Here is a 20499-nt window from a genome sequence, read left to right on the forward strand (position 1 = left end):
GGTTCTAATTATGAGTCCGCCTTTTTAAGCCACACTGAAACATAGCACTAGAAAAACTGCAGCTCTAGGAACACAGCTCAGTGTTTTGTTTTGGTGATTACATTAGGACAGAAAAAAACAATAACTGCCCTTATTGATTGATCTGCCAATTTTTTATTTATTATTTCCTCCGTGAAACATCTGGAAGCATTGCAGAATGCTTGTCAAAGAACGCAAGGTGATGTTATTTAATGTCTTGTTTTGTCCAATGAACAGTCCAGAGCTCGAGAAGGAAATATTAAATTACTATGACAGCCAAAGAAAAGCAACACATTTCAAGAAGTGGTCATCATGAAGATCTCAGTTTCGTTCTCTTTGGCGGCACCTATGGTGATAAACTGTAATTGCAGGAGCACACTTCCCAGATATCCAGAGAGTGTCTCGTGTGTGACGTCCACGGTTGGCTCCGCTTGTAACTCTTTTATAATCCTTCTTAGACTGTTTGCTTCATCTGAGCGTCCAATTTGTTTCTTTTTCTTTAGATTTTCACTTCTTGTTGAAGTTGTATCTGTAGTCATCCATCTTTTCTTTGTTTGTTCAGCCATAGTAGATTACTGTTTACTCGCAGCACAGAACAGAATAAAGATTGATTTATTTTCTGAAATATATAAAATAATTATCACAGCAAAAGAAACAACAATGTTTAGAACAAATCATTATTATAGACTCCAATTTTGTGATGACAGAAATTTAAACAAATTACAAGACAAGATAAACAATTATTCCTGCAAAAGAAAACACAGTGGTATAGAGCAACACGAGTGGGGCATGCAGGTAGGCTGCTTGAATATATACCTGACGTATATGGGCCAATGAGAGATGAACTATGCGCTCGGGAGTCGTACAGTGCATTTCTCTGCCTGTGTATGACGCACTTTAGACAGCTGTTTGGACAGATTGCTCATGTTTCTGCCCTTAAAAGCAAAAGGGTTGTTGCACTTGTAGCACCGAGCATTGTCGGGATCGACTCTGGTGAAGTTTAACCACTCTTTTGATGGTTTAGTTCTCCAACGAGCAGGATGTGCGTGCACACAACAGAGAGAGAGAGTGTGCGTGAGAGAGAGAGCTGCACCACCCTCCTGCACTCAGGCTCCGCGAGTCTCTTTTTGATTGGGAATATGCACCAGTGTCTGATTCCTATTGCAAATTAGAAACGGTTGGTGACACTGAATGTGCAATATGAAGTTTTTGTAGCAATAATAAACAGGAAATGTATTTCCTTAATTTCTCTGTTACCGAAAGCGGCAGCCGTTAACGTCGCAAGATTATCAATACTCCGGTATTTCATAATTCGGCCCCGGGACCCGTTTTATACCGGGTTTCGGTACCCACTTGTGATTTTTCCCGCGAAAGTTGCAACAGACAGCCAGTCTGTTATACTGCAAATGCAAAGGCTTTCATCAGTGGGCCACAGGCTCAATCACCATTGTGTTACCTCATTCATCGATAGTGACTTAACAGACATTTATTAAAATGAAAATCCTCATGATTATCACTTTTAGTCATTTATGTTTTATTTGATTGGTTCATTCAGTGTTACATAAATACTAATGGGAGTATCAGTATTTTCTGACCAGTCAGGAACCGGTACCAACTGATGGCCGTCCTCGGTTCCCATCCCGAGCCACTTTAGAATAATTATATACCATAAAATCATTCAGAAAATGTAGAAAACAATTAACGAAGACACAAAAGCAATGTGCTGCTTTTGAATAATTTCCAGTCAACCTTTTTCAGTTTTTGGTAGTTAGTTTGCATTTGTTGTCTTGTTTCAGATGTTCTTGATTTCTTATTCGGTGTTGGAGCTCTACAGAGCCACAAAAGACGCTCATCATTCTGTCTCAGGTTTGATAGAATCCAAGGCAGCCATTGTGTGTTTTTATATATTTGTTAGAGATGGATGAGTAATTAAGTATTTCAGGAAAGTTTGATGGATATTGTAAAAAGGTACAATGACCTTGTACACTTCTACAACAATTGTTTCTTTTTAGATTCAAGTCTCAATGGCAGAAATGTTCCATATTATCTGTATTAAAGCAGGACTGGGCTGCCACAGCTTCAAAACTTCAGAATCATGCACGCGAGAGGGAGCATTAAAGTTTCTCTTCTTATTTTGAGAGTAATGACGTTCAGGAAGAAGAGTGTTCACAGTTCTTTTGCGGGCTGCATCTGGGATAGATTTATCTTCTACTTAAATGTGTGTGTGTGCATGAATGATTGACGATGATCACCAGCAATGGATGAGTCGAACCCCGCAGAAACCGTAAATCAAAGTTTTCATCAACTTTAGCGTTCATTAGATATGACACCTCCACTGCCCATTTTTATAAAGCCCCAAAGTGTCGACGCCTTAAAAACGGCCTGTCACTATACTTTTCCTACATTAACTCACATGCTGTATGCAAAGGGATGATTGGAATTGATAGTCCGATCATTAATGTGATTTTCAAACCTTTCGTTTTCTCTTTGTCTCTTCGTAACTTTTTGTTCGTAAGCAGTCAAAGTAAATTTAGAAATACGACTGCATTGAATTCAAGTGAGTCCAGATCCACTACCTCTGTTTTCCTTGACCATACAGCTGCATAGTGAACATTTTAACTACATTTAAGATACCCTAATTAAAATCTATCCTGTCTTTATTGGAGTTTCATAGCTCTATGTGCCTTAAGAACAAATGCCTTCATCGAAGACATTTCTTTTTTAGTATAAAAGTATAAAATAACAAAGCCTCTCTGTAAACATTTTTGTCTGATCGAGGAAGTTTCAATGTTCAAGTGTCCTTTGGCTGCGTGCATAAGAAAGTATCCTCAGTCACCAGAAAGTGGTTTGCTTTTACAGCATCTGACCTCAACCAACTGTCCACTGTAGAGTTTGTCTTAAGTCTGTGCCAACGCAGCAGCGGAACGTCTAATTTATTCCTGCGTCTCAAACAGATGCAGGCATCAGAGGGGGAGAAGAGTGAGGCACTGACAGTTGCACAAGACAGCTGCAGCTGGAAACACCTGCTCAGAAGCAGGTTGCATCAGTGTCTTGGAATGGATTAAAGTCATACAAGAAAGAAAAAAGTCTGACATTTAAATTTTTGACCAGCCAGACCAACACCAGTGAGCTGGAAAACTTTTTTTTTTTTTAATCTCAATTTAGTAGGGCTGGGTTTTAAAAAAAACGATTTTTCTGATTCCAATCGATTCCCATTTGAATGACCTAATATCGATTAATAAAACCCGAGATCGATTTTTTAAAATATATGTAAAAACGTGTCTGATCACTCACGTTTCTGAGTGCTCCTGAACGCTGCACGACTCAGCCGAAACACGGCTGTGAGGGAGACATGCCCGGACTCGTTTACTGCACCTACTACGGAGACATCCGTGATTGCTGATGGAATCTTTTATCGTGTGTGCGTCCACAAATATGTAAGTTAGTTTTGCACTGATGTTCATGTTACTCTCTGTTAGCGTCGGCTTTGGCCGCGGGTATATTTTCAGCATGTTGTTGTACAGTATGCCTCTCCCCATAACTCTTAGTCTCGTGTGGTTTTGTTCTTCGCGCTACGAGATCTCGAGGCCAAATCTCGCACAGGTTGAACCCCAGTTCGTTTAATCAAAACCACGAGCCAGATGTTCAGACTGAAAATCTGAAACTAGAAAAGTGTTTTTTCCCTTTACCATTTTTTCTCAATGCAATTCTCTCTTCTCTGCTGCTGCATCCCATTACATATTCATAGAATCCTCTAAAGAAAAACCTCCTCCTGCTTCCCTGCTACTTTCAAACGTACTGCTCAGTGTGAAACTTTGCTGGTCAACACTGACTTTATCGTGCTGCGTGCCTTTAATCTATTACTCAGAATCCCACCTGATGAAAGTAGTGCCAGGCCTTCAAAATAGCTATACAGAAAAAGTAAAACCTTGTAGCTGATAGTCCTTTTATGCTTTTGTAGATTATATACAGGATCAGTGTAAAGTGAGACTGTTTCACACCCAGGTAAAAACTCCTCATGCTCTGTTTAAAGCTCCTGTGAGGACTTTTTAGTGCTTTTGAAACAGACTGAAATGAATACTGATGTCTTTAGAGCTAAAAAGGCAAACAAGACCGCCAGTGACAAGATTGATTATTATCTTTATGGTTATTTTTAAGGCCTGTAACCACTGCCGGGGGGGGGGTAGGTGTCAGACGAGGCGATTAACTTTGTGCTGCCAAATCAGCCTATTTTCTATATTTTCCACAGTAAAGATTCACAGCGAGTTTGAATGTTAAAAGAAAGCGGGAGATTTTGTGTTAAAAAACACAACTTACACATGTACAGCACAAGATTTAACAAGAACATATGTTGTTGTTGCTCTCTTTGCCTGTCTCTATCCTGCATCTCCTTCTATCCCATTTTCGGCCCATCCAGTCGAGGCAGATGTTCAACATGAGTCTGGTTCTGCTCGAGGTTTCTGCCTGTTAAAAGGAAGTTTTTCCTCGCCAATGTGCCGAATATTGCTAAGTGCTACTCATGGTGATTCATGTTGGGCCTCTCTTTAAATAACATAACAAAGAGTCGGTCTAGACCTGCTCTTTCTGTAAAGTGTCTTGAGATAACTCTGGTTATGATTTGGCGCTATACAAATAAAATTTGATTGATTGATTGAAGATCAGCAAAGAGATGAGGGGTACCACTTTGTCCACAGGGGGCGCTAAAATCAACAGAAAGTTCCTCATAGGAGCTTTAAGCAGAGAGGCCGGATTGTGACCCCAAAGTATGGTTGAACATTTTGTACAACCTTGTAATTTCTAACTGTCTGTATCTTTTAAGTGTTAATTTTTAAAATCATGTTAAAGGTGTCACTCAAAAGTATCATTAGTTTTATGCACAAAGGCAAACGTGAGGATTTGATGCTTTTTTGCTTCTCATGTGACGGTTAATAGAATCTGATTGGGCTTTAGACTGTTAGCTGGCCAAAACAAACAATTTAAAGTCGTCACCATGGACGACAACTTTATCATCACAGAATTATATTTTTCAATTTGTAGTCAAATGAACCGAATTATAAAATAATTGGCAAATTAATCTGCTATATAAAAGAACTGTCAGCTGTCAGAATTAGTGCACAATGGGAACAGTCTCAAACGTATTATTGAGCCGTTCTTGGGTATAATTAGGTGTTTTGATGTGACTGTCATTCACAGAGATTCACAGCAGGATACCTTGTGATAAGAAGAGGGTGCACTGAAATCAATTTAAGCTCATATTAGCGTTCAAAGACAGAATACATGCGGGCAAAGTTTCATGTTGACGGGATTATTCAGGACAGCCACAGAGAGCTTATGAGCCATGCAAAGAAACTGAGAGGGAGTGTAATGTGCACAGGGCTGAAGATCGATGGCACACGGCGCTGCGGTTTTATGAAGTCTGATTTAAGATTCTCGAAAAAAGAAAAGGAAACGAGCGGTTCAACGCAGCCTGTGTCGTCATTCCTCCCTCATGCTTGCTTACCTCAGTCAATATCTGACTGAGTTGAAGATCCCTCGCACACATCCTCCCCCTTCTGTTTTTGTCACATAATCCATTCCCCTGCCCTGCTCCGCTATTGTGCAGCGTGTGGAGTGTGCAGCTTTGATGATGTATCCTTTATTTAAAAGCTGCATCTGCTATGGGTAATTAAAGGGACCACTTACTTTGATGATGACAAGTACCCAAACAAATACGCACACCAACACTCTCAAACTGTTGCTCCATCATGCGCATGGACACTTTGCCGCTGAGCGTCTGAAGGCAAACGCACAGCTTCGTTCAGCTCATGACATGCACACGTACTTGCGTCGTGTACTGTTTATTAAAGAGATTGCGACATGCACAAAGCACCCCAGAAATGCGTTCTCCATACTCATTATCCAATCAGCGAGGATCCAGCATTACGTAGAGGAAGAGAGCGGAAAACACTCAAGCAGCTGTACCACCTCCCATCACAATAAAACTGTATAAATAATCAAGTTTCTCATTAAAACAAAAGCTCTGCGACATCCCGAGAGGACTAGGCAAAAATATCCGCACAATCACTCCATGTTCACTTGACAACACCTTCTCGAAGTTCTTGTCACTATAATCAATTTATCCTGAAGTGTACAGAGCAAAAAAACAACAAAAAATGCATTAAGTTTCCAGCTGCTGTTTATGATTATTTCTCTATCAATTAATCTTTGCTTATCCGGGGCCAAGTCGTCGTGGTGGCAGCAAGCTCAGGAAGAAAGTAAAAACATACCTCTTTCCAGCAACATTTCCTAGCCACTCATATAGAATACCAAGGTGTACCCAAGCCAGATGAGATATGAAATCCGTACACCATGTTTTGGGTCTACCCCAGGGTCTCCTACCAGTTGGACATGCCTAAATAAACCTCCAAGGAAAAGCGTCCAGGAGCATCCTAACCTGACTCAGCTGGCTCCTCTTGATGCGAAAAAGCAGCAGCTGTACTCTGAAAACCCTCCAGATCTCTGAACTCTACGCCTTATTTCTAACTCCCAGAGACACCCTGGAGGAAACTCCTTTCTGCAGCTCGTCATGTTTTGATCCGATCTGGGACTACCCAGAGATCATGACCATAGTGAAGGGTTGAACCTCGATCGACTTGTTTCAGGAGAGGGTCAAATGGCTTGTTGGATCAAGACAAGAACCAAAGATCCTTGAACTCCTTGAGACAGCAACTCACTCCCCACCTGGAGGGAGTAATCCTCCCCCACGTCTGAGCACCATGGCTTAGGACTTGGAGGTGCTGGCGCTTACCTGACTGCTGCACAATCTGCTTTAAACTGTCCCAGTGTTTGCTGGATGTCACAGTTTGATGAAGCCAACAGAACCACATCATCTACAAAAAGTAGAGAGGCGGTTCTAAGGGTGCCTTCACACCAGACGGCTTTGGTCGTTCGTTTGGAGTCTGGTTTGTTTGGACAGGTGTGAACATGCATTCAAACTCTGGTGCGGACCAAACAACCAAACCGTGGTCCGCTCGAAAAGATGGATCTCGGTCTGTTTCCAAACCAACCATGGATCGGTTCGATTCAGGTGTGAACACAACATGACTTAAAGTTGGACCAAATACAGGAAGCAAACCAGAATACTGTGCATTGTGGGTTGTTAATGGGTGCTGACGCTGGCAGAGACAGACGTGCAGCCAGGCAGCAGGATGAGTAGAGGACAGATGTGGAGGAGCGACGAGGAAATGGAAATATGGGCTGACCAAACAATTTCACAAATGCTTGTGGAAATGCACAAAATTACAGAGGTGTTCAGACTGTTCAGTGAAAAGAGAATTGAGTGAATGAAGTTAAAAGTAAAAGTCCGCGATCGTGTTCAGTGTGATGGAGGAGTGTGCTCTCCCTCTTTGTTTACTTCAGGGAGTTTACCCACGTGGAAATTCTGACCAATCAGAGAGCAGTTTTTTGGTCCGCTGGTAAATGCTGCCGTGTGAACACAAACAAAACTCAAGGCAAAATGCAACTTTGGTCTTTGATTTGGACCAAACAAGCAGACTTAAGGTGTGAAAGCAGCCTAAGGTCCCCAAACAGGACGCTCTCCTCCACCTTGGCTCTGCATCGTGTCCAGTAATATCATCATGGCTACCCAGAGTTTACTCAACCACTGTTTTGTTGACTTGGAGGATTATGACCTTGTCCCTTGGGGGGGTCTTGTGGTCCTGTGGGGGGTGTACTGCAGGAGTATGGGGTAAAGGCACTGTTGCTACGAGCCATCTGGTCCTTCTATAACAAAAGCGAGAGCCCCTTCTGTAATCTGGACACATTTTCTTTGGCCGTTTGTCTCTGCCAGGAATGTCAAATTAATTTTCCTGATAAACTAAGAGTCTGTTTCAGTTTCCACGAGCCACGTTCTTATATTTGATGATAAAATCGTGATAGATTCTTAAAGAAGAACACTTTGAAGGTTGTACCCTATTAATTATGACTTTTTTTATGTCTGCTTTTTGCTATTTCTTCGACTAATTTAAATTACATTTTCATACAGTGACCCTCAATCGAGTTTAAATTATAACTTGAGATAAATAAAAGACGAATAGACCTGATTAACTGGTGCTGAGATGAGCACAACTGAAACTGAAAATGGACTTAGTTTCGAAATTGTCAATTTTCAGAGTTATTGAGTCAAGACTTTCATAATGATGTTCTACAATAATGTGACAAAGCAAGTTTTAGGGATTTAATTTCAGTCTCTAGTAGCGCGTGTTGCATATTTTAGACGTTTTTCATGCAGACTTCTTGTGGATAAAGCAGCCCATAATTGACGAATAGATGGATACATCAATAATGAAACGAATGATCTGTTATATTCTGTCTCACCACACAGCAATAATCAAACACTGGTAATTAATCCAAAAAAAAGGAAGCCCAATTATTGTCTGGGAGGAAGAAAAGGTCATCCATCCATCCATCCATCCATTATCTATACCGCTCATCCTGTTCAGGGTCGCGGGGGGCTTGGGCCTGTCCCAGCTGTCATTGGGCGAGAGGCCATCCTGGACTATAAATCACAGAGCTGACACCTTTCCAGAGATAGACAACCTTTCACACTCACACCTACGGGCAATTTTAGAGTCACCAGTGAACCTAACGAGCATGTCTTTAGACTGTGGGAGGAAGGCCGGAGTAGCCGCAGGGAACCCACACATGCACAGGGAGAAATGCAAACTCCTCACAGAAAGGCCTCCCACGTCTGAACCGGGAACCTTCTAGCTTTGAGGCGACAGCGCCGACCGCTGCACCACCGTGCAGCAAGAGAAGGTTTTGAAAAACTAAAAATATTAGCAGCCTTTTTAAGTATACGTGATCTATAGCCTAGCCAAAAAGTAACAGTAAGCAACACACTGTGATGACCTATAACCATGGATTGTTATGACTTAGAACAGTTCATGAACCCTGTAAATGTAATCTCATTGGATAGTATGGACAATTTATGGCTCCAACCTAACAATTGTTTCTGTTATCGATTCTTTACTCTAATTAATGATTAACCTTTAGTCTATGTCTTAAAAGTGTAAACGTCTTGAATGATTAATCAGTTTTTAAAAGGAGTTTAACGTACCACCTCAAACAAACCACGTCCTGAGTTCATTCCAGGTGAAGCTGATCAAGCTTGTTGGTCTTTTGAGGTAACGACCCTTATTTTCATAAGATACTGAATCACTCCCCTCGCCTGCAGTCTCCTCCTTCATATTCCAATTTCCTCAGTTTTATGAAACAAGCAGGCTAAGGTCAGTAAAATGTCTCCCTACAGTGTGTGCGCAGAAATGATAAAGCCATAACTCTGATATTTCAACTCTCTGCACTTCACGCTTCTAATCTGATAATGTCCAGGTGACTTTATGTTGGCTGGAGGGAATATATGGAGAGGAACAAATGTCACATCCTCATTGTACCTTCTGTGTATGTGTGCGTTTGTGTGGGCAGAAGGAGGGTTTTGTATTTTATCATAGCGTGTTTCTTTGCATCGCACATCCATTTCCTGTGTTATGATCACATAATTTGGCCTTTTATTTCTCTTCTAACCTTTGCAGAGAACATCAAAGATGGAGTCTCTGTTCTAAGTTTGGGCCTCGTGCGATGTGTGCACATAAAATGTTTCTTCTTATTCAATGTGTTACAGGCATCTTTTACGATAAAGAAAATTGATGTGTCGTGCAGCCAAAAGTTTATATCCCAAGGATGTTTTAAAAAAAAAAAGATTGTGCAGTCCTGGTTTTCTTTTTGCAACAATTTGAGAAGAGAATATGTTATTTTTATGGAAAGTTCAACCATCGGCCAAGGAACAAATGTTTAGGTTTTGATGTGGATTAAATAATTCTTACTGTTGCGAGGTAAAATGTTTAAATAACTCAAATGTAAGAAGACTGTCTTGTTATTCCACAATTGTCTATCATTTTTTTGTCTTTTTATTGCTTCATTACTAAAATAGAGACTCTGAAGGGTTGCATAGCCTTGTCTTATATCTGAGTGCTTCCTTTTTCATAGATACAGCTTGTGCAAATATTTACATCAAAAAGAACTTGAGGTCACATGGAGCTTTAAAATATCATCAGTTAAAGTATAGACCTGCTAGATTTCTCAATCAGGGACCAACCTTGCCTCAAAAAGGGGTCAATACGACCCTGGATTTTATTGACACCTGCACTGAAGTCCAGCCGACCGCAAGCTAATTAAGCGCCAGTCAAAACTTCTGCGCCCATCTCCAGCGTGCTTGGTCTTGTGAAGGCCAAACCAGTGTCCTCGTTTTTAGTGTCCTTTCGTCTTCCGAAGCTTCGATGTTTACACTCATAAGCTTTGCCAATTTTTAGATGGTTAGCATTAAGGTAACTAAACAGCCATGACTTGTGAAGGGGGCAGGTTTTTAGCCCAGCCTGTAGGAATCAGTACCTTTAAAAAAAAGGAGGAACAGGTCATGTTGAAGTCTTTATACCGCTTGTTTTTTTTTTCATTTGTTCCTACAAAAATGTATTGAAGTAGTTTAGTCAAGAACTGTGATGGGGGGATTGAGACAAAGATAGAGGTAAAATGCCTGCTGTCTATTTGCCTCTTCACACCTGGCCTTTTGCTGCATCAAGTTCTGGTCTTACCTTTCAGATTGTAAGGCCCCTCCCCCTTCTTCCAACAGTAGGAGGAGGTTAGAGGTGCTGCGCGATCACCTGACAAGCACTCTATTTTAAGCATAGTAGTGCCATTTTACTGGGGCGTCTACAAAAAAGGAGGAATATGACAGGTTATCCTAAATCTAGGCATTTTCACTCTAGACGTCCTACAGAGAGGTTCACTGCTGTCGGTTTTTGTCCCACAGATCACATTGTGGTGTTTTACAAAACAAGATGGATGTTTTTTCTCCTTCTGGTGATCATCCATCAGTAACACTGTCATTGTACTTTGCACCCAAAGGCTATTGTTCCTCACCACTGCCTGTAATGCAGTATTGAGTGAATCTGCAATTTGCTGATCGCCTCTGTTGAGCCGTTTTTAATGGAGAGTGACTGTAAACAAGACGATGTCAAGACCTAGTATGTGGCTGACCGCATCAGGTCAATGTGCTCTTTTGTGGGCAATGTGTTACAAGGACTGTCCTTATGAGGCCGATGACAACGTGTTTGGAAGCAGGAGCGAGCTGCGGACGTAGGTGAGGACAGCGGACGAGCAGCCCCGCCTACTCCCCGAGCAAAGTATCCAGAGCCGTATAGACAGAGAGTCGCGTCAGTGGAGGTCCAATATTCTCCATGATCCACCATTGCGATGTCGCAACTCTCTCTCTAGGGCTGTGAAAGTACCTTCAGTCAGTCAGTCACTCACTCAGTCACATACCGACCCATGTGTAGGGCTGACCCCGGCAGAAGAGGCATCCTTGGGGGTTTAAAGGGACAAAGCCTAATTTATGACTCGGTTGTTCTGACTCCTGGCTGACTGACAGGTTTTAGTGTTTTTCCTCCCCCTGCTGGAGATTAAAAATGTGCCCCAGTGTAAATGTAAAGTATATATGGGTAAAAATCATGTATTAAACATTAAATGTCAAGCTGAAAAATGTTACCTTCACTGAACCTCGCTTTCTCTCCACTATTACCTGACAGAGGACCACTGCCGTTTGAATCATTGTTCCAGTTAAGCTGATCTGGAGCAAGATCTATTGTGCAGGCGTCCTTTTCTCCCCGACCTTTAATCATCTTGACAAATTTTGTTGACCTGTTTTCTGTCTTCCTCCAGGTATTTGATGGATGGAGCCGAGTCCAGCTCGGAGAGCGAAATGGAAGTGGACGAAGAGAGTGAAGAGGAAATGAACACAAAGGTCTGTTTGTAAACGAGCCAACAAGATATCTTTCAATGAATTCAATTAACGTTTTTTAACAGTCAGTAAGATTTACTTCTCCGTTTGTGCTGTTCTTGCAGACTCCACCGAAGCAGGGGAGACAAGTGACCCCCAAAAAGACCCCGGAAAAGAGGAGTGAAGATGATGAGTATGCTGGCTCCACTGATGTGGATGAACCAGGTTTGCACCAAACTACTTTAATATTAAGCTCCAGCTGTTTTGTTCACTGGATGAAAGAGAAAGCATGTTATTCTTCTGAAAGGTGGCCACAAGATGACAGCCTTTCAAAGTCTTAAGCTGCTTTCAAGAGACTTAGATCCTCAGTTCACCTGAGACAGGCCGACGGACAGGTTGAAATGAGAGGGGATGAGGAGGGAGGTCAGCCGCTGAAAAGGTGAAAAAGAGGAAACAGAAGAACGACAGCTGAGATCTAAGAGGCACTTGTTTGGATACAGTTTGAGTAGGAGGGAAAAACAAGCTTTGTCTTCACAAGATTGGAATGTACTTTTTGGATTGGATAAAAGTCTTCTTTAGAAAGAACAGCCGGAGGCCGACAACAAGCTCTCCATCATGCGCTCTCATTCTCATGCACGTTCTCTCCAATACTCGCAGAAAGTTTGGTTTCAGCTCAGAAACAGTCAATACGTTAACAACAGGCTGTGGAAACTTAAAATAAAAAGGCCAGGCCTACACCAGTCCTTATTATGTAGGAGACAGTTTGTCTTCTTTTGGTGAAGAAATAGCAACATGTGGGCATGCTGCTGTGTTAGTCTCGTGTGCACTTTGTTGACTGTGAGACCTGCAGCGGAGTATACCCGCTCAGACGGTACCGTGATGTCCCAGGAGCAGAGATATGCAACAAAGCTTTGTTTTGTTTCTTAAATTTCAACTGTTTCACTTCTCGTTTCACTTCGCTCTCCTCTCAGGCTCAGCTCAGTCAACAAGTGTGTTTCCTAAACATATATGTATATTTAGAAATGTTATTTAACCGTTTAACTGGTAGTATTAACCGGTTAAAATTCTTAACGGTCGATTAACATGCATTTTTAACTCACTTAAAAGTGACGTTGAACTTAAAGGAGGGAAATAATTCATATTATACAACAGTTAGTTCTGACCAAGTAATCTGATTAGACGAGAGGCATTCCATAGTGGCGATACAGAGAACAACATCACTGGGACTTTTCACTCTGTGTATCACTCCGCCTCAGCCAGGTGTTCTGAATACTGTTAATGAACATTACAGCAGGCCGTGTGTGTCTACATTGATCAGTCTGGTACCTCTGAATCACACAGAAAACTCTTATTTCACTGGTTGATGATCAGTTAAAACAAGCAGATAAATTTTCATGATAAACAACAGCTGATCTGTGGTAACCTGTAGACACAGAGTGCAGGAGAATATTTGGGTTGCTTGGCAACAAAAGTTCAGTTTCAGTTAAGCTGTGGAAGAAATCATAATTGTTGTTGATTGTTACTGTTTACTACTATTTGCCGCTTGTATAACTGTTGTATAAAAGCTCTCGTGCCTACGACCGAATCACAGTGTGATGATCACAGTACGTGACTCCCTCTCATGTGTTATTGCTTAAATCATTTTTAAACTTCCTCTCTATTTAGTTAATTTACAAATTGAAGAATAGTAGAAGTAAATAAACATAAGTATGAAATTCTACATATATATATTCTCGTTTATTTGTGTTGTAAAGACTCCCGGAGCTGAACTGTGATTGGCTGTAGCTCCCAGGACGTGATTCACTCCATTAGCTCAAATAACGAAGAGGCGGGGAGGGCAGCGCTGTAGCTGAAGAGGACGGAGGATGAATTGAGAGGGGCAGGAGGGCGACGCGAGTGTCCGGGGATTAGACAACAGGGATCACCTTTATGAAACATTTGGAAATGGATGAGTTGACGGCAGCACCGTGAAAAGGACAAGACTGTACACGCTGTCTGAGGGGGAGCGAGAGCGAGACGTAATCATTGTGAAGGGACTTGTGCATGATTCTCATTTCTATGTTAATGCGAGGCCAGAAGTAAAGTGGCGGGGTGTATCAGGGAGGAGACGCAACAAACAAAGACCCAACAAACACATACAGGGAGGCAGCGTTTCAATAAGGGCTTCTTCTCTATTCTCCCCCTGCAGCACATTATTGTATGGTAATGGAAAGTGATACCAACAAGGTTATATCCTTCAAGCTGATGAAGATTTATAGAAATTCACCTGCTGTTACCTGCCTGCTGTGCATAATCAGAATATAAGAAACAACAACAAACAGGAAGATTAAACCAGAAATTTAAGCAGATTTATTCTTTGACGTTTGATTATCATGGTGATTAGAACAGGAGTGCAGTGATGGTAATCTAAGGTACAAGGATATCAACCTTATGAACTTCTGTGGTGAACTATAAAAACATGTTCCACACTTTCAACAACACTTTTCACGCTTAGAAACTTAAACTTTGACTTTTGAAAGACCTTTTCTGGCATTTAAAGAAATCAGTTTTTCGGTCACTTTGTCCACACTGACAAGTACACTCTCCCTTTCACAGGAGGGGGTGATGATGGATCAGCCGTGGACACGGAGGACGAGCTTCAGAGGTAAACAAACAGAAAATGTCGATGATGCTGTTCGATGTGGAGGAGTTTGTTTCCTGTGTCCTTTGTGGTTTTTCACTCCGTCACTCTTGTTGCTCCGTTAGTCTATAACCAGTAATTACACTTTGGGTTTTTGTAATAATATTACTTAAACAGTAACCATACCACCACTTAAGTAGATACAGTTTAGCAATGTATGTTTGTACCTGTTTTAACCATGGCTGTATAAAAAGCGCCCTTAAAATGAAGCCAAACCCTCTCTATCGCCCCCTGCTGACTGGCTGCAGTATAGGTCATAAAGCCCGCCTCCTCCATGTTAACAGATGGGACATGGGTCAAACTATAAAATCAAAATACACGCAGAATACATTTTTCTCAAACATGGTTTCTGTCATTACAGTTAGTCCTTATCATGCTGATTTACGTCCAAGTGTTCAGTTTTCTGACAAGTTTATTTTTAATTAGTTATTTGATGCTGTAAGAAGGATGATTGACAGCTCTGTTGACAAATACGGCTCCTGCAGCCGATCTGTTCCGGAGGGGGAACGGGAACGGATCGGTAGTTTGAGTATTGGTCTAAAATGTGGCTCTAAGGAACTTTGTACACACAAAGGTCTGTCAAAAAGCTCCTTTTGTGCTTTGACTTTAAGGTGTTATGTGTAATTTTCAGGAAACCTACGTTATTTATGACAGATGTTGCTGTAAAGTGAGCTGCAGGCATCGTCTGTTGTTTTCAGAATCCGCTGTATTGGCCAACACATGTACACAAACAAGGATTTTGACTCCGGTCTACAGGGCTCTCTATGTACAGACACACTAAGGAAATAGGAACGTTTTTTTAACCTTTTGGTGGAAGTAATTATAGCATCGTTTTCATCAGTTATTGACTGTGGTGATATTCTGTGAATGCATGCAACCTCATCTTCACTGAAACTGTTGCACTCAGTGCACCATGCTGCGTTGCAATTTGTCTCTGGTTCGGGTTTCTGCACACATCACTGCAGCTCGTATATGAGCGATAGTTTGCTTCTGTGCACAGCTAAGGATTGGAACATTGCTACATTTCTCTTTATAAAGTTTCTCCATGAACCGCCTTCTTATTTATATTCTCTACTGACTCCATAAACTTTCAACTTCAGTCACTTGGAAAAATCATGTAGCTCATTCCTCCAACCTGCACTTCCTTTGGTGAAAGCACTTTAAAGTTTTTGCTCCTCAAGTCGCCTCCAGGGTTATTTGAGCAGTGACTGCAAATGTCCAGCAAATGTATTGTTTAATTTATTTTCTGTTCGTGAAAATCTGTTGTTTGTTCTTTTAACTACAACTTTCTTATGCTGCTTTCTTGGCCCGAACTCCCATTTAAAAAACATCCCGTTGCACATGCTTTCCCTCCAAAGGGTCAAGCAAGCATCCTCTGCATCAGCCAACGCCGTGATGTGACGTGCATGTGTTTCAACACATGGTATTTTTCTAGCAATAAGCAAGCAAGCTAAAGTTAGCTAGTTAGCACTGAATTAGCTGCGCCGCATGGATCTGATGTTGGTTGCTTTGAAACCTTAGCTAATAATATGCTAACTGCAAGCTAGCCAACTTGCCCAGTACAGCTGTAAGCCTGTTTTGAACTGGTTTTCCTTTTCAAGATGATCTCTGAAGAAGCCGACTGATACAAAAAAGACAAACACCACTTTGAAGATCACTTAGGTGCAGTTGAAAAGGAAGTTGAGGTTGCATTTATACAAAAATATAGTGTGTAAGAACTACTTGAGTAGCTGTCAATGTAACTGTTTTATAAGGATATACTTAACATGATCCAAACCTGCTTTATAGTCAAATTTAGCCATGACCTCACAGTAACAGCAGCTTACAACAGTTTAATAGAGTTAGCTTTAATTCCTTCTATAACAGTTTCGTATCCATAAAAATGATGTAACTGCGACCGGCCTTAGACGAGGTGCTCGGCAGAACACAGAAACGAAGGCGACAAGCAGAGTGTTTAATCTGTTTGAGAGGCAGACATGAAGCCATGAAGCATTAAAGATGACCCCAGCCCTTTTTTTCCTGTCCTTCCAACAGGGTGGAGAAGGAGAGCAGACAGAAGAAAGCAGCAGTGAGAAAGACGGTGAAAGAGGAGGATCCGTACGGGGGGTCGACTGATGAAAACACAGACGCTGAGGCTGAGCAGGATCATCCCATCCCAGAGCTCCCAGGTCTGTCCCTTTTTGTTCTTGTCTCTGTGTCCTCCTGTTTCTTTTATCTCTACCTGCTCCTTTCACAAGAACAGGTGTCCTCCCGTCCTCATCAGACATCACAAACACTGATAGAAAGTAATTGGATGGCTTTCTGCCTTTCAGGAACGCCAGACACAAAAGTGTACTTTCTGTTCTCTGTTTTCTTTAGTGCTCTGCTCCTTTCACCTCTATCAAAGAGCACCTGTAATTACTCCTCCCACGTACTGTCATTAACTGCTTCTTTCTTTTCACACTCATTTCCCCAGACTTCCTGAAAGGGAAACACTTTCTCCTCTATGGTAAATTCCCGAACAACGAGAGGCGTCTACTCCTGAGATACATCGTTGCCTTTAACGGGTGAGACAGAAGTAAACCATCAACTTGTTATGGAAACTCACAGAGCTGAGAAGATGAAGCATGAAAAGCGAAGCTCTGCTGTTTAATGTTTGTACGTAAACACACATTTACTTTGCTGCAGAGCGATCGAGGACTACATGACAGAGAAGGTGCAGTTTGTGGTGACCAGTGAGGGGTGGCACGACTCCTTTGAAGATGTGAGTTGAGTCTTTCCTTCTTTGATCCTTTGCACTGTGATTTAAATTCGTTTTTCCAGTCTCCAGCTAGCTAACGTAAACTTAGGCACCAAAACATCCACTGAACACTCCGAGAAATTTCCTTAATTTATTCTGAAAGTCTGTTAAAGTTTCGGCCTGGTGGCCCTCATGAGAGCAGCACAATAACCTCTGCATCTGCTGCAACTCAACAACAACAACAAAGTTTACCAAAGTGCTGCAAAGTGACATTAAAAAGCAGAAATATAAACACAGTCAAATACATGAAACATAAAAAGCACAAGAAGACTGTAAATACATAAAAACACAAAGAATAAAGTAATAAGACAATAAAACGACACAGAAAGATGCCAACCATACAACTCTCATGCTGGTTTAAAAGCCAAGGAATAAAAGCAACTTTTAAGACGTGATTTAAAAGTTGGTAAGGTAGGGGCCATGCTAACGTGGGGGGTGGGGTAGCTTGTTCCATAATTTGGGGGCCTAGTGTGGGGGATGACAAGAAGCAGCGGACCTCAAAGACATCGAGGGGGTATAAACCATAGACTGTATAAAAAGATGGACGACATGACGGCTCCCTAAAAGTGAAGCCAAACCCTCTCTATCGCCCCCTGCTGACTAGCTGCAGTATAGGTCATAAAGCCCGCCTCCTCCATGTTAAAAGATTGGACATGAGTCAAACTGTAAAATCAAAATACACGCCGAATACATTTTTCTCAAACATGGTTTCTGTCATTATAGTTAGTTCTTGTCATGCTGATTTACGTCCAAGTGTTCATTTTTCTGACATGTTTATTTTTAATGAGTTATTTGATGCTGTAAAAAGGATGATTGACAGCTCTGTTGACAAATACGGCTCCTGCAGCCGATCTGTTCCTGATTAGCAGAGTGGAGGAGGAACGGCGAGAAGAGATGTAACTAAAACAATCACTACAGTCATTGAAGTTTACATACCTGTGAACGTCTGCTTCAGACCAACACAAAGAAGCTGTTCTGCTGATAAATACACTGACATGCGGGACCTTGCATTTTTCTTTTTTTCCCGGTAAGTTAAGCGTGTGCTTTGATTAGCAGAAGTGGCTACGATGGCTCCACCTGCCGATCTCTACTGCGCCGCTCTGGGTCCAAATGACGTCACCGTCGCAAGATGGCAGCGCCCATAACGGGGGGCTATTTGGGCATCATTTTCATACAATGAGAGCAGACGGAGACGCGGCGTCTATCTATATATACAGTCATTGGTATAAACATGCAAGCGGTCAGAGATGTGCCAAGGTGCTAACCCATTTAAAAACAAACAATAATGGATTTTTAAATGCTTGATGCCCTTTCAGTGACCTTTATTTAGGGCAGGTTGATTTAACTTCTTTCTGTACTCTGTAGTCATTTGGTTGATGACCTTAAAAGTACAGAGTTCGGTCACCCACCGGCTATCACAAGCTTAAAAACATATTTGTGTGTAAGTGGATTTGAGCCTGTGTGCCTGCACCATTTCTGATCTTCAGTCCCACAGAAGAGTGGATGTAATTTCATCAAGAAACTGTACTCAATTTTACGAAGTGCACCGCCAAAAAAACTCTTCTCAAAAAGAAAAAAAAACCTAATTTGACTGCAAAGAGATGCTGGGCCATTTTCTTTTGAGCAGTAAGCACTTGTCATTGTTAGTTAGTAAATACAAGCAAAGAAGCCAAGTGGGAACCTGAGTGATTTGGCCTTCGCAGTCTACATACACTAGTGTTTGGACCAAGTGCTTTTTGAATCTGTTCAAATTGTCGGTCAGAATTGGTTTCCAGCTGTTTAAGGGCCCTATTAGTGTCTGAGTTTAAGTTCTGAACCTTCAGTGTTTCAAAGGCTTTCAATCTTTTGTCATGCAGCAAAAACACTCGATGACCTTCGTGCCTCTCCCTTTCACTCTCGCTTCAATTACAGGCGCTGATGGACAACAGCAATCTGAACTTTGTGAAGCCTGCGTGGATTTACGCCATCAACGAGCGACAAAAGATGCTGCCCTATCAACCCTACACTGTCGTCCCCTGAGCGAAACGCTGGATGTTCACACAGAGGTTCACACACTTCATATCCTGACAGTGAAGCGACGGGGAAAGCCATAGACACTTTGTTTTCTCTCTGATTCTCTTCACTTACAAAAAAGCAATAAACTCTTTTCTGGTCTTTAATATTTTTACACTGGCTTTGCTATTCATGAAATATCCTCAACACACATGTTCCACCCTTTTGGCCGAGCTGGGAAAAAGTCTGTTTGAATGTCGTCTTTTGAGGGTTAATGTTAGGAATAGGTTTAGATTTGTTATTAGCTCCTATTTGAAGGTTATTAGTTCTCGCTTGGCCGGAAGTCAACATCACCTCAGTCAGAGTGCTGCTCAGACATTTTAAGGACGAAGCACACTCTCTGTGCTGCAGGTCGCTGTTGCTCACCTCGGCTACCTCAGGCTCTGTCTGGAAATGAGTTATCAGCCTGTCCTGACTGCCAGCAGCACTGATAAGACTCCAACTGGTGTTAGCAGGCAGACTTTTTTAAGACCAACCCAAAGTCAGGTAAAAAACAAAGTGCTATTTGTTTCAGTATGCAGCGACTAAATGCAAAAAATTGGGACAATTTAGGGATGAAAATGAACTCTGGGGGATTGTTTGTCTGTTTCTCCTTTCATTCTATTAAATGATGTGTGTTAAGGGGATTTCTGTGTTAAAAGTTTGATAAATTGAATTTGTTATTTGATTTTATACATGTTTTTGGAACTTCATGAGATGGGCCGGCCTGATGTGTGATGGCGTAAAAACAGACGTCGGTGTTCTGCGTCACTCGCGAAAGACTGCGTCTTTCTCTGGCTGCTTGCTTGACAAAAGCAGCTTGTTTACGTCTTTATCTCATTTTTTTTTGTTCTGATACTACGTAATTATTTTGTCTAAATAAAAAAATAGGTTTTTAATTACAATTATTGTCCTCATATTTATTCATCGAGCTGTCTTTGCACTTAACTGCTCTCATCCCGTCCTCTGCTCTCCTCGCTGTGTTTGCAGCTCGAGAGGCACTCTCTTTCCATTTCATTCCTTCTCTCGTGACGCGCCCGCTCTCCTCACACTAATTTACTTCTCGGCCTGCTTTGCGCCCCGGAGCCACTGGGTCTCTTGCTCTTCAGTCAAGGGGGATTAGAAAGATGAAATGTGGATGTGAGGCAGGGAAGGAGGGGTGGTTAGAGGGGAGAGAAAGAA

The 20499-nt window shown here is 41.8% G+C and overlaps 1 protein-coding gene across 1 annotated transcript in view; it reads left to right on the forward strand.

Annotated features, from left to right (window-relative positions):
• Positions 1–20192, forward strand: part of xrcc1 (X-ray repair complementing defective repair in Chinese hamster cells 1) — a 29086-nt gene extending 8894 nt beyond the window's left edge. Inside the window, exons 11-17 of the mRNA XM_069656092.1 lie at positions 11770–11851; positions 11953–12052; positions 14423–14471; positions 16542–16675; positions 16963–17053; positions 17175–17250; positions 19198–20192. Of these exons, the coding sequence (XP_069512193.1) occupies positions 11770–11851; positions 11953–12052; positions 14423–14471; positions 16542–16675; positions 16963–17053; positions 17175–17250; positions 19198–19305 (640 nt within the window). The 3' untranslated portion in view covers positions 19306–20192. The remainder of the gene's footprint in view (positions 1–11769; positions 11852–11952; positions 12053–14422; positions 14472–16541; positions 16676–16962; positions 17054–17174; positions 17251–19197) is intronic.
• The last annotated feature ends 307 nt before the right edge of the window (positions 20193–20499 follow it).

This window comes from Semicossyphus pulcher, unplaced genomic scaffold, assembly GCF_022749685.1.
Source record: "Semicossyphus pulcher isolate SPU_LCO1_2020_fin unplaced genomic scaffold, fSemPul1.0.p SCAF_9, whole genome shotgun sequence".
NCBI lineage: Eukaryota > Metazoa > Chordata > Actinopteri > Labriformes > Labridae > Semicossyphus > Semicossyphus pulcher.